This window comes from Podarcis pityusensis (assembly GCF_964106645.2).
Source record: "Podarcis pityusensis genome assembly, chromosome: 13".
NCBI lineage: Eukaryota > Metazoa > Chordata > Lepidosauria > Squamata > Lacertidae > Podarcis > Podarcis pityusensis.
Window position 1 is genome coordinate 35,886,070 of NC_138038.1, and position 23,140 is coordinate 35,909,209.

General features: G+C 46.5%; 1 protein-coding gene across 3 annotated transcripts in view; it reads right to left on the minus strand.

Annotated features, from left to right (window-relative positions):
• The window catches only part of PTPRH (protein tyrosine phosphatase receptor type H), a 32,326-nt gene that overhangs the window by 8,076 nt on the left and 1,110 nt on the right, over nucleotides 1-23,140 (minus strand). For 2 of the 3 annotated variants that reach the window (XM_080977213.1, XM_080977215.1), the window contains exons 2-14: nucleotides 18,364-18,400; nucleotides 16,908-16,958; nucleotides 14,604-14,816; nucleotides 13,194-13,442; nucleotides 11,142-11,393; nucleotides 9,899-10,177; nucleotides 8,569-8,844; nucleotides 6,686-6,949; nucleotides 5,295-5,376; nucleotides 3,086-3,133; nucleotides 2,813-2,903; nucleotides 1,932-2,022; nucleotides 1,084-1,160 (exon numbers count right to left, since the gene is read on the minus strand). In XM_080977213.1, the coding sequence (XP_080833339.1) occupies nucleotides 1,084-1,160; nucleotides 1,932-2,022; nucleotides 2,813-2,903; nucleotides 3,086-3,133; nucleotides 5,295-5,376; nucleotides 6,686-6,949; nucleotides 8,569-8,844; nucleotides 9,899-10,177; nucleotides 11,142-11,393; nucleotides 13,194-13,442; nucleotides 14,604-14,816; nucleotides 16,908-16,958; nucleotides 18,364-18,400 (2,010 nt within the window). The remainder of the gene's footprint in view (nucleotides 1-1,083; nucleotides 1,161-1,931; nucleotides 2,023-2,812; nucleotides 2,904-3,085; nucleotides 3,134-5,294; nucleotides 5,377-6,685; nucleotides 6,950-8,568; nucleotides 8,845-9,898; nucleotides 10,178-11,141; nucleotides 11,394-13,193; nucleotides 13,443-14,603; nucleotides 14,817-16,907; nucleotides 16,959-18,363; nucleotides 18,401-23,140) is intronic. The other variant, XM_080977214.1, reaches the window with a different exon arrangement.

Below are 23,140 nucleotides of genomic sequence, written 5' to 3' on the forward strand. Positions count from 1 at the left end.
CAAAGGGACTATCTTCTTATAAGATAGATACCAAATGTATATTACTTTATTAAGCCTAAGTCTGCCTTTCTGCGATCTGATGTGAACAGAATGTGAGTAAACTCTTTTTATACATTTGTAAAGGACTGTGTCGTGTCTTGTATTTTAAGAGGGAATAAAGGGGAAATTACCAGAGTGATTATTATAGAGGTTCTAGCAAACCTGAGCAAACGCTACCGTTGCAAACTTAAAATAAAGGGGAATGTTTTACTCTGCTGATATTTTGGGAACTTGTTAACACAAGTTGGATAAGGATATAATCTCACAATATATCCTCTCCTGCATCCCTGAACATTCCCACAGGGTGGCTTTGGCAAAGGGCGGTTGGGGTTGGGTGGGGGTAGATGGGACTGGCTGGCAAAGAAAGCAAGTGTGCAGCCCCAAGTATAATAGCAATAACGTGTCATTAAAAATGAAAACAGCTCTTAAGATGACAGAGAAAGCAGCAAGAGCCAAAACAAGGATGGCAACCTACAAAAGCTAGTTGAAATAAAAAAAAGTTTCCATTGCTTGTCTAAAAGCAAGCTACGAAAAGTGAGGATAAGTGTACTCAAAGTCACTCTGTAGTGAGATGTGCAAAGTCAAAGCAGACTCTCTCTAACCATAACAAAAAAATTCCTTCCAGTAGCACCTTAAAGACCAACTAAGTTAGTTCTTGGTATGAGCTTTCGTGTGCAAGCACACTTCTTCAGATACAGTGTGTATCTGAAGAAGTGTGCTTGCACACGAAAGCTCATACCAAGAACTAACTTAGTTGGTCTTTAAGGTGCTACTGGAAGGAATTTTTTTGTTTTGACTATGGCAGACCAACACGGCTACCTATCTGTAACTCTCTCTAACCATGAGATTGTTGCTCATTAATGGGAGGTTAATGAACCCTGGGAGAAAACTGGAGACTAGTTGGCATTATATATTGGGGGCTGAGGATATACCGTGCTAAAGTTGAATTCCAAACCTATGCCAAGCTTAACTTAACTTATACAGTTTTTGTCAAAGGGTCCCAAACCACATCTCACACAAAAATGCAGCCGGGGTGGGACTCACAGGCATGTAGCTTGCATTGATGTAATCTGAGTTGGGGTCTCCGGATTTGATGGTGAGCTGAACTCGCGAGTGGTCATCTGTAGAGAAGGAACCAAAGGGGTTAAAAGTAAAAGCAGAGGAAGTGAGTTGGAAAATGGATAAAACTGAAAGTAAAGCAGCACCAAATATGGATTTACATAACTGAAAAGTGGCAGGAATAAAGTTGAGCAGCAGAGGCAGTGTGGTGGTCAGAGCGTCAGACTAGGGTTCAAATTCCCCACTCAGTCAAAAAGCTCCCTTTCTCTGGGCCTAGCCTCCCTCACAGGGTTGTTGTGAAGAAAAAATGGGGGGAAACTATGTATGCCAAATAATTTTTTATATCAAATGGGGGTCAGAAAGTGGCAGGTGCAGGAATAATAATAATAATAATAATAATAATAATAATAATAATAATTTATATCCCACCCTCCCCAGCCAAAGCTGGGCTCAGAGCGGCTAACAACAATAAAAGTAACACAGTTTACATAAAATCACAAAACAATTAATTAAAAGCCAGCCCTCAAGGGTCAATGCACATTCCTCCCATTGCCAGAAAAAATTATCTGAAGTAGTGAGGAATGAGAAGTTTTCCGAAGAAGTTCATCGATCTGAGCCAAAGCCTGCCTTACCCGAGATTTCTGGGTCAAGGGTCAGGTGACTCTCAAGCACCAATGACAGACCCCTCCCACCTCCTCCTGCTTGAATCTCTGGTCTTTTGAGGTGATATCTGAAACCACCACTCTGTAGTGAGATGTTCAAAATTAAAGCAGACTCCTTTTGCTAAGCGCAACCGACAAAGGAAAAAACAGGGCAGGGGGAACGAAACTGACATGGCAGAACGTTGCTGTAGCGATTCTTGGCTTGATTTTCGGGCCTCTCTGCCACGCTCTGGGGCTGTCCTGTCCCCACGTCCTGCAGCTGCTGTTATGTGGGCAAGGAAAAGAGAAATGGTGAAACAAGAGGCGCAGAGAGCTACAAAACAAGGCAAAGCACAAACCCAAAGGTTCTTCTCTGTTTCTCAAAATGTTTATAAGCAGTATATAAAAATTCTGACAAAAAAGAAAAAAAAGAATGCAGCCTAAGTATTTAAAATAGTGGATATGAAAAGTATTTAAATAGTGGATATGTAAAGTATTTAAAACAGAATGACGGCCGAAATATTTAAATGAGTAGCTGAATAGGATTCGGAATCTCTTATATCTGGCAACAGCACTCATTTAATTAGTAAAAGAAACAAGAGGGAAAGGACACACAAGAGTAATGTTTGTTATGAAAGCTGGGATTTATATTCCATTTTTAAAGATCTTCTTGAAGCAAATCAACAAATAGATTCAATAAAAATAATAGAAATACAAAAAAAAAGCACTGTCTGGAAGATGCTTACTGCTACGTTGGTAGGGTACTTTAAAATAGGCTTTATTCTTAATTTCTGGAATACCCTTTTCAGTCTAAAACAAGGATGGCAGAGTATTTTCGCTGCAATTTAATTTTAAATAAATGTATCATAGGAATGTAAATGGCTTATACTCAATCAGACCACTGGTCCACCTCAGTAATGTCTACACTGGCTGGCAGCAGCTCTTCAGGACTTGGGACAAGGGTCTTTCTTCCCCAGCCCTGCCTGGCGACGCCGGGGATCGAACCCAGGACCTTGTGCAGGCAAAGCGGGTGCTCTGCCCACCGAGCTACAGATGCCACAGCAACCTTGTACCTGGTATTCCTCTGCAAAACCAAAGCCGCTGTTGGAGAAGCGCTCGTGGCAGTAAGCTGGGAAAGCCAACACAGGCACAGAGTCCAGGGCTCTGCAGGGGAGAAAAAGGTGGAACGGGTCTCTCTTTAAACCTCAAAGTTTAAGCAGGAAATACGTAAATAACTGAGCAATTGTGTCGCAGATAACTCGGTTCTGCCCCCCCCAACATAAAGCCTGCCCCCCCTAAAATAAATCCTGGCTACGTCCATGCACCCCATACCCCTTCATCCTCACCCAGGCAGTCCCATATCTACTTTCTGTTTCTCCAATACATTCTTCGTCCTGCAAAGGAGACAGAAAACTAAGCAACGTCTGTCAGTGGCAGGGTTGCCATCTGTCCTCTCTTCCCAGGACATGTCCTCTTTTTCAGGGGTAAAATTTCTGTCCGGGTGGATTTTTGTAAAGTTTGCCAAAATGTCTCAGGCTATACTTTCTGGATGAGACATAGACATAACTGGTGGCTGAAGATTTGCTTTCCTCTTCTCTTCTCCTGCCTCACCCCCGTGCCAGATTTATGTACTGTATAAGCTAAACAAGCTATAGCTTAGGGCCCCATTCTCTTGGGGGCCCCCAAAAAATGTAAAGGAAAAAAACCTGGATGTACATTTCCAAAATATAAGATAAAAAACAAAACAAATAAAACCTACATACAGCAACAGTGTTTAGTGTTGTGTAGGCTCCTGTACATATTTTGTTATGCGCAAAAGGCTTTAGATACCTATTAGGTCCATAAATTACCATATAGCGTATATTCAGCACACAAAACAGCGACACATTGTTGTTGACAAAGGACGGCTGGACATATAAAGGGCCCCATTACCTTCAGTAGTTTAGGGCCTCATCAAACCTAAATCCGGCCCGGCCCCCTCAGCAATATATCACAGCTTCTATAGCCTACATATAGTAGGGGTATTTAAAATGAGAGTCGTCATAGCGTCCTCGTTTTTGTTTTTCAAAATATGGCAACCCTAGTGGTCTCCCCCCCTCCAAAAATAATAATCTCTAATCAGAACGCCTGACAGGACACTATAGAATTGAAGCCTGCAGTACCCGAACCTCCCACTGGGGGAGCCACGGCGCTAGATCAAAGGCCCTTTGTGCCAGTCCATAAGCAGAGCTGTGTAATTTGGAAATTACTGCGTCGCCCAAGAAATCCACACAGAGAGAAATTTGTCTCCTCTCTCATGACACTAGAACTCGTGACCATCCAAGGAAGCTGAATGTTGGAAGATTCAGGACATATAAAAGAAAAGTACTTCTTCATGCAGGGCACAGTCAGACTATGGAACTCCCTGCCACAGGAGGAAGTGATGACCACCAAAATGGTTAACTTTAAAAGAGGATTGGACTAACTCTTGGAGGTCATGGCTAACATGGTTCCTATATACATGATGGCTACGCTTTGCCTCCACGGTTGGAGACTTCTGAATACCAGGAGGGGAGAAGGCTCTTGTGCTTGGGTCCTGGTTATTGGTTTCCCATAGGCATTTGGTTGGCCACTGTGGTGAAATAAAAAATTTAAGGTCATATATATATATGTTCATGAATGTACCAACCAAGCACGTACATAGATATGTGGACCACATGTCTGGAGCAGCACAGTAAGACCGCCCTGAAACCATTTTGACTCCCAAACTGACCAAATGTTTTCTCTGCAAGGAGGAAGTGGGTGAGGGAACCTTCCCATTGTCTCAGGAATTGGGAAATCACCATCTCAAAGGAATGGCCAGACTACCAGGAAAGGCAATCAGATAAGGCATTATCAGATAACCTGGCAGACAGGAAAAACAACATTCAAATTTCTGTTGTAGACCACCTTTTCTGTGATGTAGGTATGGTGTTTGTGGGGGGTGGTCTTGGGTTACACCCCTTCTGTGATGGTGGGGTGGTCTTGAGCTCCAGGGCAGCGAATTTAAAATGTCTGTATAAGGGCAGGCACATCTTAGTTCTGGGTCCTCCTCCGGCTTCCTGCGTGTGAGGGGGGCACCCTGTTGCAACAGTTCAGTAAAGATCCGGCTTATGAGCTGCTTTGCTCCTCAATATTCTCTGGTTGGCCTCTGTTATTTTCTCCTACCGATGGAGAACCTACAAAGGACTCTATAAGGGCTATTGTGTCCCCCATAAGGGCAGGTTTTTGTTTATTACAATGGGAACAGGATGCTGGACTAGATGGAACACTGGCCGGATCCAGGAGGACTCTTCTTGTTCTCTTATGACTTTTTGTAGCTGGAGAGAAGACTTCAGTGCACTGCCTAGCCCTTTGCCCCCCACCCCTGTAGAGGAAATGCGTCAGGGGGGAAAGACAAGCCGATAAACGCAGCTTGCTTTCTTTTCCTTTGTGCCTCCGGATTCAGGTTACGGCGGCCCTGATGCTCCCCCCCCCGCCCCCCGCTGGGGTCAATAATGCTGTGCAGAGGAAGCCTGCCATATTGAGCTTGCTCACCTTTTCCTCCAGAAATAGAACAGCAGCAGGCCGAGGAGGCCTGAGAAAAGCAACACAGGGAGCAGAGTTTCAAGGATGACCCCTAAAGACAAAGAAAGAAAATGCTGCTACAAAGTCTGTGTGCATGTCTAAGTCGGGGATGGGAAACTCATGGTCCTCCCTCCGTTGGAAGTTGGAAGTGACCAGTGCAGGAATCGGTTACCCCATGGTCCCTTCTCACTCTTAAAATCTATGATTCTAAGCAGAGTATAAATGAAGGAAGGTGCACAGGAAAGGAAGGGAGCACAGCTTAGTGGTCTGCTGAGCACCTGCTTGGCATGCAGAACTCCCCAGATTCAATCCCTGGTGGCTCCAATACAGTGGTACCTCGGGTTACATACACTTCAGGTTACAGACTCCGTTAACCCAGAAATATTACCTTGGGTTAAGAACTTTACCTCAGGATGAGAATAGAAATCGTGCGGCAGCAGCAGGAGGCCCCATTAGCTAAAGTGGTGCTTCAGGTTAAGAACCGTTTCAGGTTAAGAACGGACCTCCGGAACGAATTAAGTTCTTAACCCAAGGTACCACTGTATTATTTTAAAAGGATCAAGTCGCAGGCAATGGGACAGACCCGGAAAAGGCTCTGCTGGTAGGACTGATGTTGTTAGCCCATCTGGTCCAGCCCCCATTCTCACAGGGGCCAGCCAGGTGGCTGTGGGAACCTGCAGGCAGAATCCGAGCACAAGAACAGCCTCCCCTCCTGTGGGGCTTTCAAGCAACCGGGATGCAGGTGCATTGCTGCCTCTGGCACAGAGACAAAGCATCATCGCTTCTGTGGCTGGTAGTGACTGCTGGGGCTGATGGGAACTGGAGTCCACAGCATCCGGAACCCTGACAATGCCAGACTAGACAAGCCGCTGGTCCCTGGTGTGAAGATGGCTTTGAGACCTCCCAAGCCTTTTCATGCATTTTGCATAGAACAGCCCGCACCCCTCACCCCAGGCTGCTCTGTGCCTGTTTGCCAAGGGTCAGTAATATCCAAGGCAACACGATGACCAAGTACAACAATGCAATGGTTCCATGTTTTCAAGAGAATCCACCAAGAGTGCACATTTTGGGACTTTCAGAGATTTATAAGATTTCTGTTTATTTGGTTTTGCAGAGAGTTTCATTTATTTCATATTGTTCAATGTTCTGTATAGATTTTATAAAGAGTTTATATTGATATTGCATTGTTGTACTTGGTCATCGTGTTGCCTTGGATATTACTGATAATTGTTTGCAACACAGAGGTTTAATTGTTTGGTTACTTGTTCGCCAAGGATGCCGTCATTCAGAAAGAAGCGTTTTTAAACAGCACACTTCACCCCCAGCCTGCCTACTGAAAGGCTTGCTCAGATGTGTCTCACCTGCGTTGCTGGTGGTGCACATCTTCTGGGCGGACGCTGCCTCCTGCTCATACCAGAACGTCTGCACTTGGACCAAGTAGCTCCAGGCGCGTTGCAGGTTGTCAATCTCCGTCTCCTCTTTGCAGATGGTCCATTCCTGGACAAGCTGGTCTGACAGGTAGACCTGCAATTTACTGACCTTGCTGGCTGGGCACGTCCAGGACAATACCAGACGGTCGCCCCACATGGAGGAATCACACTTCAAATTATTCACGTGGTCTGGCTCTGTGCAGGTGGGAAGCAGAGAGTACTGTGGGTATATATATATATATATATATGTGTGTGTGTGTGTGTATATATATATATATATATATATATATATATATATATATTGCATCCCATCCTTTTTTCAATAGGACCTCAATAGGAAATGGATGAAGTTTCCAATTCTATTCTTTATACCCCGCCCATCTGGCTAGGTTTCCCTGGCCACATCTGCCAAAGACAGGGCAGGCCACCCATGAGACAAAATGAGGCAACCACCTTGGCAGGGGCAGACTTTGATAATATGGTGCCCTGGGCAAGGATAAAGGCTGGTGAGCCCTTCCCTTGAATATTTCATATTTTCACAGTAATTCTTTTTGGTACAGTTGCTTTTTTATGGATCTTCTCAGTAGGTACCCATTTAAATATAGAATGATAATTGTTGTTGATGTTGTTATGCTGACCCTGGGCAGCGGGACCTGCAGGGTCAGCAGATCCAGGCGCCAAGGAATGAATCACCTGTTTACCACCAGTCTAGGGGATGGCAGTGCCTGTTAGCTTCCTCTACTTCAGGTGTCAGGGACTAGATGCCCTTCTCCTGAATCTTCCCATGGGCAGGAGGACAGCATAGATTTAGAACAGTGGTTGGCAAAGGGGCATGGTCCAAAGGGGGAAAGCTGGGAAATACTGGGTGAGGCACAACTAGAAGAGGAAACACCAGGAAGGAGAGAGAGAGAGAGAGAGAGAGAGAGAGAGAGAGAGAGAGAGCGCTGGCCGATTCAGTGTCCTTGGAAAGCATTCCTGCCCCCCCTTCGCCTAAGACTAGATGGGCTTTGAGAGTGATAGAACAGAGAGCTCAGCGGCAACAAGCTCAGATTACCTGATGTAGGAGTGACGTCGATTAATGGGGACGGAAGGAGTGAATCCTTACTGGGAGCGTTGCCATATTTTTAGAGAGATACGCATTCCTTTGTCTCTCGCTGTGATTATTAAAGAAACTAACTGGTAAGGTGCTCTTTCTTTTGATCTGCTTCTTTACTGCACAAGGGGGCGGGGCAGGATCCCCGAAGCCTGACATCAGGTGACATTCACACCACTGGATGGAGGTAGTGATTGCTAAACTGCTCTAGGAACTGTATGTCACAGACTGGTTGGATGTAGAGGAATAGTGGCAAAGAAAAGTCCAGAAGCAGAAGCAGAGGCAGACGCCAGAGAGCCAGTGAGAGGTAGAGGCAATGAATCCTAGTTTTGTTCCCCTCGGCGAACCCTCCACCTCCTCTCTGGCGCCCCCTGGTGTTGGGCTCCCTGCCTTCTGCCCACCAGTGAGCACCAGCCACCATTATTGGGTAAGATGGACCAATAGCCTGATTCAGCAACAAGCGACCGGGGGTGGGGGGCAGTGAGGCTCAACACCTGTGTGTGGCTGGGTTAGACCTTCCCTCTACTAATTTGTAGCATAGGCCACTCAATCATTTCAAAGTGTGTGTGTTTGTGTGTGTGTGTGTAGCTCCCCGTTGAGCCCCGCTGCCTGTGGAACTCCTGCCATGAAAGTCGATGCTTTCTTGCATGCCAAGCCCCGCTTTTGAGAGAGGATGGGACCACCCCATTTTCTGCCCCCCCCCAAAGAAAACTGTAAGTACTTGTAGCCCCTTCTTGCAGAACGCCAACGCTGTACGCGGTCTTGTTTTCTCCTTCTGCTACGCTCAGCAAAGTGAAGGTGTAGTTGGAGCTTGGAGTGAGACCTCTCAAAGTCATCTCAGTGGAAGTACCAAGACGCATTTCTTTGTCGTTGGACTCGTTCTGGTTCTTCCACCGGAGCAGAAAGCTGCTGAAAGCTGAGCTCGGCTTCCTCCAGGATAATTCAATTTCTGTCTGGCTGCTATTGCGGACCCTGAAATCTGTAGGGGGCAATGGGCCTGAAAGGAGGAGGCAAGATTTGTCAAGAGAGCCAAGTCACAAAGAAAGCAGAGGTTGTCGTGTTAGTCTACAGGAGGGGAGAACTGCCCCCCACCCACAGTTAGGTAATGCCACCCCTGCATCATCCAGCCTGATGAAGAGTCCTGTTGAACTCAGAAGCTTACACTATTTTCTGACATTTGGGTTGGTCCTTATAAAGACATTGCCCAACAGCAGCCACCCCACGCCCCCCATTTACAGAGGCGTCTTTCAAAGACTAGACGCAGCTTCTCCCTTAATGCATGCTCATAAAATGCCACTCTCCTTGGACCTGAGACCTCTTTTCTCCAGCTGCTTCTACACTAAGTGTAGAATTTCTTAAAAATTTTAAGAAAAAAAGCACTGACAACAACCTTGTAAGCCATGGCGGACTGAACTGTCATGGGGGCCCCTTCGCAACAACGTCTAGGTAACCACTGTTATCCTCTTCAATGGGGCTGTTCCACAGCAGGTTGCCACACCACAACATCTGTGCTACCGACTCTTGATCTTTGGGATTGTTGAAATATATTCAACAAAAAAATTAATCAAATAGAGTCATGCAACTCAAACTGGGTGTTCTAGACCCCAAAAAGTTTTAAGCACTGTGAACTAAAGTCGCTTCTGGGGCGCCTTTAGGATTACGGGCCCTGAAGCTTAAGCTTTGCTAGTTTCATAGGAGATCACAGAATTGTAGAGTTGGAAGGGACCCTGAGGGTCATCTAGTCCAACCCCTTGCAATGCAGGAATATGCAGCTGTCCCATACAGGGATCGAACCTGGAACCTTGGCCTTATCACCACCAGGCTCTAAGCAACTGAGCTGATCCACCCTTGCCTGAAAGGTAAAGCTAGGTGGAGTGGCCATGCCTAGCTCAACGTCTCCCAGTGAGTTTCATGGCTGAGTGGAGATCTGAACCTGGTTCTCCCCACCCATAGTCCAAGCCTCCAACCACTACACCACACTGCCCAAAGTCCAAGCCACATTGCCATTCCTCCCCCCCCCCCCGCCGCCGGACCATGACAGTTGCACTCACATGTCAGAGCCCATTTGCTGGCTTCTTTGCTCTTAACCCTGCCGAACTTGGAGGCCACCTTCACTGAGTACAGGATCCCTGGCTGGAGTTGTGTGATGTTGTAGCTGAGGCAGTCGACTCCAACCAATTTGTTCCCCGACAGGTTTGCGCCTTTTCCGCCGTGCCAGCTCACCCTGTACGAATAGTGTGTGGCATTGTGGTCTTTGGGTCGATCCCAGGAAACAGGGATGCTGTTGGTCTCGCACTGCGACATGCTTATATTCTCAGGAGCATTTGGAGCTGAGGGAAAGAGCAGGCTCACTTAACACACCACGGCAGCCCCTGCTGGCCTTGAGGATGTTGGGAGCCCAGCGTCCTTAATCCAAGCAGCACATCCCTCCAAGCCAAAGCCTACGATACTCTCACCTCGTCTCAAAATGGGGGCACCCCAGCTGGGCCCAATCCTGATCCCTGCCCCTTTGACTAGTGGTTTGACCACTGAATGACTGGGTCTAGGAGCTGCCGTCTAGAGTTCCCGCAACATCCTATTGCTGCGGTGGGAAATTTGAACGGCGGCCATTTTAATTCCCACTGTGACTCTGACCTAGCGTTGCTGTGGGAAATTAGAGAATTGGGGGGCCCACAAATCCCTCTCAGGCCTAAAGCTTGTCCTGATGACAGATCCTCCAAGTATCCCCATTTTCCAAGATTAACAGAAGCTGTCCCAGTTTCTGATTTGATCCCAGAATGCCCCACATTTCCTTAGGACGTCCCTGTTGGAGAGGTGTTGGAGGGCAATGGAGTTATGCGACCCCCCCAAGCCAAAGAGATAAGTAATGATACAACCTTTAGAAGACACCTGAAGGCACCCTTCTATAGGGAAGTTTTTTAAAAAATAAAAATGTTTAATTATGCTTTTATATAAGTTGGAAGCCACCCAGAGTGGCTGAGGCAACCCAGTCAGATGGATGCGGTATTAATATTAATATTAATATTAATAATAATAATGGAATAGGACGTCCCTATTTTCATTGGAGAAATGTTGGAGGGTATGGGACGATGTGCTCGTGCTGATGGGAGTTGGAGTCTTGAGGGGCTACAGGTTTCCCCTCCCTGTTCCGCAAGCCACCGCCTGCTCGCTGAGGTCTGTGGTGCTGATATGGGAGCTTGGGAGCGATTTATATGTGACTCAATCTACTAGGGGCAGGGGAAAGTTCTCAGGGTCCTGGCTGCTGCTTCCCTTTCTCCCCTGGCCTCAGCCTACCTGTGGTGGCCTGTTTGGTGCTCCCGATGCTGGAGACGTTGTTGGCAGAAACGGCAAAGACCTCAACGTCGTATGTTTTGCCTTCTGTCAGGTTGTGCACCCAAAGCAAGCTTCCGGAGGTGTTGTGGCACTCTGGCAAGCAGACCTTGTATCTATAGAGGCTGGCGTGAGGGTCCTTGGGCGCCGCCCATTCAATCTGCAGCGCATTCACCGTGCGATTCTGTATATTGATGTACAGGACAGGTGAAGGGCCTGGATTGGAGAAACAGAAGGACCCTCTAGGCTCTTTGATACGAGCAGACCTACAGGCATAAGCTGGTCCTGTAAGAAAATGACACAGTGTGGAGAGCTCCTGTCCAGGGCTCCCACATGCCACAGCATTTCCATGATACTACACACACACACACACACACACACACACACACACACACACACCCTACCTTCCAGTTTCCCAACTCCTTGCCTCCACACCTGTGAATCATCTGCCCTTGGCTACTGAAATGGCAGTAGCATCATTCCATGGCTACCTGAGCAGAGCCTCTGCTATTTGTTGTGTTATGCGACACTGGCTATATACAACAGGGGCACCCTGGCAGCAGTGCCTACCTAGTTTCTGGACTTTGTTCTGAAGGAGGCTCACAGTTCTTTCCGCTGCTGGAGTTCAGGTAGCAATTAAAGCTTGGGATAAGAGCTCAACTACAGTAGTACCTCGGGTTACAGACACTTCAGGTTGCAGACTGCTAACCCAGAAATATTACCTCGGGTTAAGAACTTTGCTTCAGGATGAGAACAGAAATTGTGCTCCGGTGGTGTGGTAGCAGCAGGAGGCCCCATTAGCTAAAGTGGTGCTTCAGGTTAAGAACAGTTTCAGGTTAAGTACAGACCTCCGGAATGAATTACGTTTCTATCCTGAGGTACCACTGTACTTACCTTCAGTTAACCAACTCTGCTGGTTTACTGCTGCTGTGCTGAAATACTGACTGCCGTTTAATTACATCTAGAAGCTTGCTTTTATATCGCTGCTAAGTTGCCCTGCGGATCCTGATGATCGGGAAGGCAGGGCATAGCTTAAATAAAATGAAATATGCTGCATATCTAACCACACACACACACACACACACACACACACACACACACACATTTATGGATCAATATGAGCATGCACACAGCCAAGCTACGGTAGTTAGGATAAAATTTAAGCAGGCTACACTATCAGAACACAAGATAACAACTTGTTCTCTATTCCTCAGTGCTCCAGACATCGCCACACACACCTCAGCTAACATACAGTGCCTTGCAGAGAAGGGAGGGGAAACCCATAGCCCATCAAGACTCCAGCACCCATCAGCCCCAGCCAGCATGGCCAATAGGCAGGGATGATAGGATCTATAGTCCAACAACGAATGGAGGGCCAGGGGTTGCCCACCCTGCTGTCCAAAGACCTGGTTTCAGCTGCTGCTCGCAGAGTGGGGGAAAATAGATATAGATCAGCTGTGTGGGGTAATAAATAAAAGAATTGGCTGGATCCCTAGATCCAAAGTGCAGAGCTAAACACATTCTCCAGCAAGAGAGAGCCCCCAGCAGTGTTTTAGAAAGTTACAAAAGCAAGCAGCAGTGTAACGTAGGGATTTAGGCTGTTAAACCTTTTAATATCCTGTTTAGTCTGCTACCAGAGCTTCCCATTTCTACCCCTCTTAGCACTGAACAGACCTTGCACCTTAGTAAGTTTAAAAATGCTTTGCTTACAAAGTTCCAAAGTTTCATGCATTTATCCATGCAGCAGCAAAAGTAAACACAGGCAGAAATTTTGGCTCTAAGCATGTGGTCTGAGCTTGTAGCGAGCAAGCTCAGGTGCCTCCTATCTCACATGGTGAAAAAGACCAAAGAAAGGAGGAAACTTAACTTTCTTCTAAGAGCTGAGGGGGCGTGACCTGGCTGAGTCTAGGAGTACAATTCTGTGGTTTTAACCCCTCCATGCATTAACTAGCCCTAAGCTTGCTTGCTGTGTCTGACTGCAATTTCCCACAAGTAGAAGGTAATGGTGAGACTCACAGGTGAAGGCAGTGATGGATGATTCCTTGCTGCACCGTCCATCCAGTTTTCTGAACACTGTCATGTTGTAGTTCTGCCCAGGCGACAGTTTTGGGATGTTGGCTGTGCAGTTACTGATGCTGGCTTTAAGGACTGTCGTAGCGCTGCCTCTGTGCGCCTTATAGCAGCAGTCGTTGGAGATTTGCCAGTGAAGAGTTACAGAATGGTTGGTCTGGTCCCTTTGGGTGAGTTTTTGCACAGGGCATGGCTCTGTTTAGAAGCAGAAGCAGAGAATGAGCAATCAATGAGCACTTCAGCCCCACAGACCACTCCTTATAGGGAGACCAGACCCAAATTCATTGCACCTAACACTGGGGCCTGCTCTAGGGAGCCTTTGGACTGCTGCTATTTTGCAGGAGGGACACAAACGCAACCTCAAACTTTTGGTTTGCGGAAAGAAAGTAGATCGAAGCACTCCGTTGCCCTAGCACAACAAATCCACTTAAAAGATAAAAGAAGAAATGGGGTGTCTGCAGTTTGGAAAGTGATGGATGTGGAGAAAGAAGAAATGGTCGGGCCAGGGGATTCTAAGTCAGTGGCTCTCAAACTCTTCCCACCCCCCACCCCCGGCCCACACTTTGAGAATATATATTTGCTCGTGCCATACAGATTTTTTTGTTGACAAAAAATACACTGGAAAACAAAAGGAAACAACTTGCAGCAGTGCTTGATTTATGACTTAAGATGGAATAGCTCAGTTGGTAGAGCATTAGACTCTTAATCGAGTCTAAGTTGGGCAAAAACATTCCTGCATTGCAGGGGGGTTGGACTAGAATGATGATCCTATGATTCTATGATTTTACTTCGTAATATGAACATAGGACAGTGACGCGGGTGGCGCTGTGGGTTAAACCACAGAGCCTAGGACTTGCCGATCAGAAGGTCAGCGGTTCAAATCCCCGTGACAGGGTGAGCTCCCGTTGCTCGGTCCCTGCTCCTGCCAACCTAGCAGTTCGAAAGCACGTCAAAGTGCAAGTTGATAAATAGGTACCGCTCCGGCGGGAAGGTAAACGGCGTTTCCGTGTGCTGCTCTGGTTCGCCAGAAGCTGTACGCCAGCTCCCTTGGCCAATAAAGCGAGATGAGCGCCGCAACCCCAGAGTCGGCCACGACTGGACCTAATGGTCAGGGGTCCCTTTACCTTTTTATGAACATAGGACACCCAGAAAGTATAAAACAATGCAGCTACATATTCTTCAAGTGAAAGAAAATATTTTGATACTATACTACACTGATATGTTTAAATTTATTTTATTTATTTTTTTAAAGGAGGGTCCTTTCATCAGTCTCATTTGCTTTGCAAAGGGCCTTCGGCATGCAGAACCCGGGTTCCGTCTTGACGAAGACTGTGGAGTGTGGATTTCTGCCCTTACCTCCGCACTCAAGGCAGTCAGCGAGTGAGGAACAGTTTTTATCCAAGATCACATGCTGTTGGCACCGAGTGGGAAGGCTGGTGCTGTTGACGCAGCCTGGATCCTGGTCCATCACCTCTGGTCTTCTGAAAACTTCTGTGACATTTGCATTATCCAAGGGACAGTACACAATGACAAAGTTTCCACCGACTTCCCCGGGGTATTTGCAGGGATCTGTGGTGGCAAAGAAATGAAGGCAGGGGTTAGAGAAGCCTTTCCCCAGTGTGGTGTCCACCAGACACTTGTTGGCTGCAAGTCCCATCGACCCTGACCAATAGCTGAGCAGGCTGGGGCTGATAGGAACTGGAGTCCAACAACAGAATCTGGAGGATACCAAGGCAGTTGGGGAGCTAGTTTAGGGTGTTAGCCCCGCCTGGTCCTACTGTATTCAGCTCTCCTTGTGGGATGTGAGACATAAGTAGCAGTCAAGTACAACATTCCTTGTTTTCCTAGAGTGGACATGCGGGGGAATGTTTAGTCCAGCCAGTCAAAAACTTCTGGTTTCCTCCAGGCTGGGACATACTTCCTTTTGCATGTGACTAGAGGTGGGTGTGACCTTACCTGTCCAGGTAACAAAAGGGCACGTCACGCAGCATGCCCTCTCTCTTTGACCTCCTCCGTCGTTGGAGCAGCTTTTAGCTAGAATTGATCTGTTGGCTCTCAGCCAACAGAGAACACTGGGATTATCTCCATATGGGATAGATCCACATGTATATATATACTTTGTAACTAAGTCTGCCTTCAGGGATCCAACTGTGAACTGATGATGTGAGTAAACTTCTTTTATATACTTTACACAAGATTGTGGCATGTTTATTCTTTGAAGAGGGACATAAGGGAAATTACCAGGAATCTAATATTGAGAGGCTTAAACAAGCCTGCAACCAGCTATCCGCTGTGTGTTTAAAAGGGGAATGTAAAACTCTGCTAAGTTATAGAACTTGCTTGTGCAAGTTCAGAAGGATATTAATAAACAATATATCCTCTCCTGCCTCCCTGAACTCTTCTCTCTTGCCTCCAAGGGCATGGAGGGCTTTGCATGTAGCAGAGCAAAGAGCACAGAGGGACCCTCCCCGATGGAGCTTAAGACTACTGGAGAAACAGCTGGCTGGGGAGGAGACTTAGGGGGAAGTGAGAGACCCATATCGTCAGTTCTGGCATCTGCTTTACTGAGGCCAGTCTTGCCCGTCGGTTTCTCTGTTTGTATTCTGATTCCACGAATAAAGAATCAACTTTACCGCTCGTCTTTGAGTCTCTATTCTGACCTGCAGCTGAACCAGCTCCAACATTGAGCTTCTAATGTTTGTGGCAGATCCACTCCTCGATTCAGGCCAGAATTTAGGGGAAATGTCATAGCTCATTGGTAGAGCACCTGCTAGGCATGCAGAAGGACTCAGGTTCAATCCCTGACATCTCCAGGTAGGCTTTGGAGGGAGAGGTGCCTGTCTAAAGTCCTGGAGAGCTGTCAGTCCCTGTAAACAAGGTGCTGGGAACCTTCAGCCCTCCAGATGTTGGTGAACTATAGCTCCCATCAGCCCCAGCAAGCATGGCCAATGGCCAGGGGTGATGTGAGCAGTAGTTTCCCAATATCTAGAGGGCCACAGGTTTCTCTCCTGCTCTGTATAGAGGAAGTACATTGCATGAAACCCCCGGAACAGAGCGGCTGCCAACCAGTTTCAATACTAATGAGCTAGAAATTTCAGGGGTCAGCAAACTTTTTCAGCAGGGGGGTGGTCCATAGCTGTCAACGTTTCCCTTTTTTAAAGGGAAATCCCCTTATTCTGAATAGGATTCCTCGCAAGAAAATGGAAAGTTGACAGCTATGGGCTGGTCCACTGTCCCTCAGACCTTGTGGGGGGCCAGACTATATTTTGGGGAAAAATATGAACGAATCCCTATGCCCCACAAATAATCCAGAGATGCATTTTAAATAAAAGCACACATTCTACTCATGTAAAACACCAGGCAGGCTCCACAAATAGCCCAGAGATGCATTTTAAATCAAAGAACATGTTCTACTCATGTAAAAACATGCTGATTCCTGGACCGTCTGCGAGCTGGATTTAGAAGGCGATTGGGCCGGATCCGGCCCCCGGGTCTTAGTTTGCCTACTCATGAGCTAGAGCTAGATGGATCAATAATCTAATTCAGCATTAACCAGCTCCTCGTCTTCCTGCTTCAGAAGATACTCAGTTAATCTCAGATTAATCCACGCCAGGAAGAGGCAACATCAGAAGCCCAGAGAAAGGTTGTTATTCTACTTACCTGCACTTGTTGTGGACGGCTTTGTAGTAGTTATGGATTCTTTATTTTTGCCTGTTTTGGAGAGGCGAGGCAGAGGGGGAAGAGGCAAGTATGCAGAAAGTTGAATCTCCATTATGGATTATTCAGTTTGTGAATAAAATCTACAGAATTGCATCTGAAACTAAAAGACCCTCCACACAAAGGCACAGATTCTCCAGAAAGTGCAAGAGATGAAACCAAGCAGGCATAGAAACAAATTGGTAGCAAGCTGTGCCAAAATGACTCTCTTTCAACCCAAGGAAGGAGGCCGTTTCTTCAAAATCAAAAAACTTTTAATAAAGCAAGAAGAGCCCTGCTGGATTGGATTAGTCTCCCAGAATCCTATTTATAGCTGGGGCCAGCTGGAAACCTCAAGGAAACCCACACCGTCCAGGCACGAAGGCAACAGCAGCCTTCTTTATGTTTGTTCCCCGAAACTGGTATTAGTCAACAGCACACTGCCTTTGAACATGGAGGCTCTATTCTGTCTATCCTGGCTGGTGGGCTTTGATAGACTGATCCTCTGCTTGCGAATGAGGCTGCAGTTCAGCAGGAAGGTTCACTTCCAGGCATCTCCAAGTAAGCCTGCGAAAGTCTGAAATCTTAAGAGAGTCACTGCTGGTCACTGAAGACAATTCTAACCAAGATGGACCCATGGTCTGATTCAATATAAGGCAAAATTCCTATATTCCTCCGTGAATTTATCTGATCCTTTCCAAAAGCCATCTTTGCTAATGGCCATCTTGTAGTTTAGTCACTAGGATGCTGGGACTAACTTGCCCTTACTTCTTTTGTTTCCCCACTTGTCCCTTCTCACACTGGGTTCTCATTCCTCCAAACAGTCTGGAAACCCTATGGTGGGAAACCATGGGTTAGGGGCATATTGGAGCTGGGGGACAACTGGTGGTTAAAGGGTTAAGTGCCCTCTCAAATTGCCCCCCTCTCAAATCTGGGTTCTTAACCTGGGAAATGGTTGTTGAGCTACCTTTACATAAACTTCTACGTGAGGCACTGTTTGCTCTTCAGGGTTCATCTAAACCAGTGTTCTTTGACCTTGAGTCCACAGGTGTTGTTGGACTACAACTCCCATCATCCTTGGCCAGTTTAGTCAGGGATGATGGGAGTTGTAGTCCGAAAAAATATAATTAGGGCTGGTTGAACACTGACCTCTGATGAGTTCAGAGGTAGCTACTCTTCCGTATCGCCCTGCCTTGCAGTGAAGAGGATTTTAGCACTGCCTAAAATGCTTTCCTGTAATCACCTAAGCTTCAGTACCTTACATCAGCTTTCAGGCAGGCAGCATTTCAACAGGTGCACCCCTCCCCATTGCTGCATCTCCACCTTGGAGAAAATTGCACCTGCTGAATTTCCTTGCAAAGCTAAAGCCACACACAAAACCGACATTAAAATGTTGGCTATCATCATAGAAGCAACTCACTGTGTTGTCCAGGCTGAAGGAGCAGCAGCAGCAGCACCTGGCAGGGGGAAAGGCATAATGTGAAAGATGTAAGGGTTTTTTAAATTCCCAGAAGGCCTTGCTCACAGATGTTGGCACTGTGATTCCCACGAACACCGTTTAACCTGGCTCATGTTATCGGTAGGATGCCTGTACAAGTCGTTCCTCATGCATTTCAGAGCAACGTCATCAAAAACCCCATCAGGCTGGACTTTCATAGAATCATCAGAGATGGAAGGGTCCATGAGGGTCATCTAGTCCAACCCCCCGCGATGCAAGAATCTTTTGCCCAACGTGGGGCTCAAACCCACAACTCTGAGATTCAGAGCCTCATGCTTTACTGACTGAGCTATGTTGTGGCTTCAGCTCCCCTGATTCCCTGTCTCCACCTCGTGCTTTTTCAACATTATCTCCAGCTTTCTAAGGCGACATGTATTTAAAGCAGACCCGTCGCCACCCCAACCTGGAATCCTGAGAACAGTTGTTTGTTAAGGGTGCTGGGGGTTGTAGTTCTGTGAGCAGTAAACTACATTTCCCAGCATTCTCTGGGGGAAGCCATCTGCTTTAAATGCATGGTGTGTACACAGCCTCAGATTCTAATGTTTTCCTATAGTTGGAGTTGCCAACATGCCACCCATGGGTGCAATGGTACTCTGGGGAGGAGCGGGTCTTCCCCTGGTTGTTGTTTAGTCGTTTAGTCGTGTCCGACACTTCATGACCCCCTGGACCAGAGCACACCAGGCACTCCTATCTTCCACTGCCTCCCCATGTTGGTAGCTTTGAGAACACTGTCCAGCCATCTCTTCCTCTGTCGTCCCCTTCTCCTTGTGCCCTCCATCTTTCCCAACATCAGGGTCTTTTCCAGGGAGTCTTCTCTTCTCATGAGGTGGCCAAAGCATTGGAGCCTCAGCTTCATGATCTGTCCTTCCAGTGAGCACTCAGGGCTGACTTCCTTAAGAATGGATAGGTTTGATCTTCTTGCAGTCCATGGGACTCTCAAGAGTCTCCTGCACCATAATTCAAAAGCATCAATTCTTTGGCAATCAGCCTTATTTATGGTCCAGCTCTCACTTCCATAAGCATTCTAGGGCCCTTGTCTCACTGCCCCCTTGGTCACGAAGAGGCTTGGTTCCTTCTTTTTTGAAAAGCCCATAGAGCTGGAGGAGGAAGTTGGAAGAGTTGTGCTCTTTCCCCACTTCCTCTTCCAGCTCTGTCTGTGTACTTTTCAAGGCTCAGATCCATTCTGCGGGATCCAACCTTTATCCAGAGCCATTGGGGAAAGGGAAGTCTTGATGTGCAGGCTTTCTGTCTCTCGGAGAGCGAGCGGGGGCTGATCCAGGGAAGGAAATTTACCCAGACAGAGTGGCACCTTCTGCACTCAGTCAAAAATCCAAATGCGCCTATGGAGGACCTAAAATATTTGTCACTCCCTGATCCTAGCTGATACACACACACTGCACCTTCCAAGTGATCTGTGAAGCCCAGGTTGCGCTAAACACACTAGGCAAAATAAAAAAAATCCTTCCAGTAGCACCTATCTGTAACTAAACACACTAGGGTTTGTTTAAAAACTGTTTTGCATTTCAAAGGGGAAAATTTGCATTTACTGCTTTGTCCAGGGGCCCTGTCACCATTTGGTGACAGAGAAGTCTGGGTAAAGATTATATTGCTATAGTTGAGTAAACACTATGGACTGTTTTCTTCCCCTTTCACTCTTCCCCACCCTAAATATCCATCCCGAGGAAGAGTCCTGTGTAGCACAAAAGCTTGCATCATTTCCCCCCCCAATGCTATCTTTTCCCAAGCAGTTTGCTATGTACTTTGAATGGGGTTAGATGCCAAAACCTGTGTGTTATTGTGGTTAGAGTGTTGGACGGTGACCTGGGAGCTCAAGATTCAAATCCCCACCCAGACACGAAGTTCGCTGGGTGACCTTGAGCCAGTCACTGTCTCTCAGCCTAACCTACCTCGAAGGATTGTTGTGAGGAGAAAATGGGGGGGGGGGGAGAGAGACATACAGCACCTTGAGGTCCTTGGTGGAAAAGTGGGGATAGAAATCTAATAAATAAATAGATCCTGTGAAATATACTCGGAGTTGAGTTATTTATTCTTTATTCAGCTCATAGTAGTGAGGAATGCCAGTTCCCCCCAAACGTCTGCTTTATATACATTATTTACACAATGGGCCCCACGTGATTGGCTAATTCCGGGATTCTCCTATAGGCCAATCAGGTTGCGGATTCACTTCCACCTGGAGTTGGATTGGGTGGCTCCTGCGGACCAATCAGACTGCTGCATTCTGCATCCTATTGTTCTAGGACCAATCAGACTGCTGCATTATGGATCCTACTGTTCTAGGACCAATCAGACTGCTGCATTTTGGATCCTATTCAACTCAGTACATAACACCTTGCAAAGTCTGGCACCCGGAATATGTTTACTCAGGAGCATGCCCCATTGGTTCAATGGGACTTACTTCCAAGTAATGGTGCTTAGGATTGCAGCTTTAAGTCTGCAATAAAGACCATCCACCAGCGTTTCAGCTGGTTTCTGCTTAAAGGAGAGAGCAAAAAGCCAGCTCACCATTTCCTCCTGTGCTGGAATATATTCCCAAAGCGTGCAAGTTGGAGGGCATGAGCAGCTGGTGGTGACCTGGGTGCCTTTCACGAAACCCAAATCTTGTGGTCTGGGTCAGGATGAGCAGCCTAGCAATGGCTGCTTTCTAAACTCCAGCCTGTGAGCCGAGACTGTGGGCATTCCTGCATAAGGGGAAAGGGTGTAGCTTGGTGATACAGCAGGAGTTCAATCCTGCCTTCTGCAGGGATGAACTGCATCTCTAATTGCCCCACACCTGACATCACAAATGGTGTGGGGCAGGGGACTTGGGGGGAGTGGCCTTCTGGGCCATTGGGGAGGCCTGGCAGGCCAGATCTGGCACATTGGTCAGAGGTTCCCCATCATCCCTGGTGTGGCACAAGAGAAAATTAATTGGGCACATCATCATCTGCCAGGCAGCCCTTCCAATATGCGACGGTGCCGATTATATCACTTTTTTGCTGCCTTCAGCCTTTAGGGTTTTTTTTAGCAGGAATGCCAAATACATGTCTCTAGCAATTGTTCAGCCTGCAGCAAACCTCTAACTGAAGCTGCCCAGGGACTTTTGCTGAATGGCCCTTGTTTTCTTTTTAAGAAAACGTTATAGACAGGTCTTGGTCACAGAGCATTGCTGGATAATATCATGGTACATGATCTGCTATCTGGAAAATTTCCATTTCCATTCCAGTTTCCACTAACTGCAGAAAAGTAACACCTCAGCAGGGCTAAAGAGCTTGAATGTGGCTTTTGGATACGCACTGTGCCTGCTGAAAGCAAAACACAGGTTTCTAGCCCTCATTGATCAATGTTAGTACAGTGGTACCTCGGGTTACATATGCTTCAGGTTACAGACTCCGCTAACCCATAAATAGTACCTCAGGTTAAGAACTTTGTTTCAGGATGAGAACAGAAATCGTGCTCCGGCGGCGTGGCAGTAGCAGGAGGACCCATTAGCTAAAGTGGTGCTTCAGGTTAAGAACAGTTTCAGGTTAAGAACAGACCTCCAGAACGAATTAAATACTTAACCTGAGGTACCACTGTAAATACAATGTGCTCCTCAGGGCTGAGCAACGTAACAACTCCTTTAGAGTCCCCTTCCGCCATTCCTGTCACATAACATACACCTCACAGCCAATACACAGATGCACACCTGTAACCTGCTGTACAGGTGTATTTGAGCATCTGGTGGTTTGGTGAATAGGTGGTGTTTGCAATAAAAACAATTAAATCCCAAATGACAGTGTGAAGGTTGGTAGTACAAAGTCATATGTGCAATACAATCAGAAATCTCCCCTAGGCTGTTTCACCAACAAACTCACGCAAATACTCTTAGCCCATAGAAGGATAATGTAAAGTCAAACATTTCGCCAGAAATACAATCTCTGTCTTGGATTAACTAACACAACTGATTCCCCAAGCCAATCTAAAATATATCTAATAGTATAGTGGTCTATGCAATAATGCATCAGATTTAGATTAAAAAGTAAAACCATGGCTGGGTATAATAATAATAATAATGATAATGATAATGATAAAGAAACATGCCCTTTAAACCATCTTGCCATTTTTACATAAACTGCTGTGTGGAAAATGCTTGTCTCTTAGTTTTTCTCTTAGTTTTTCTATGCAAGGATTGAATCTAAGGATATTACTGTATTTGAAATTCCTTCAGACGAACAGATACCTTTGAAACACACTGGAACCTGGAATGCTGCAAGATTTTAAAATCCTATATATTTTATTGTGCATATATTTGTGAAAATGACATACAAAAATGCACTTTTGAAAATGGTTTTGGAAAAATGTGGATATTTGTATATGTGCATCAGTCAATCACTTTGCGGTGCTAATAGGCTCTGTCCTTCTGTCGTTTTTTGAATTGCAAATAATGACTTTCCCATTACGTTAATTTTCCTCTAACATACCCACTCCTCTTTGTGTGCCATCCTCAACTACCTCCTGCCCCTGCCCTGCCAATATTCCAGTTCTGTTCTCAGCTACAGAACAGAAGTTAAAATGCTGAGAGTCTAGGGATAGGGAAGAAGTGAGATTCAGTTTCCATTTAAAGGCACAAACTATTGAATTTGTGCTTTCCAGAACGATACGTGAACTGAAATGCAGGCATCCTCCAAAATTCACATCACTCCATTTTTACAATCCAGTT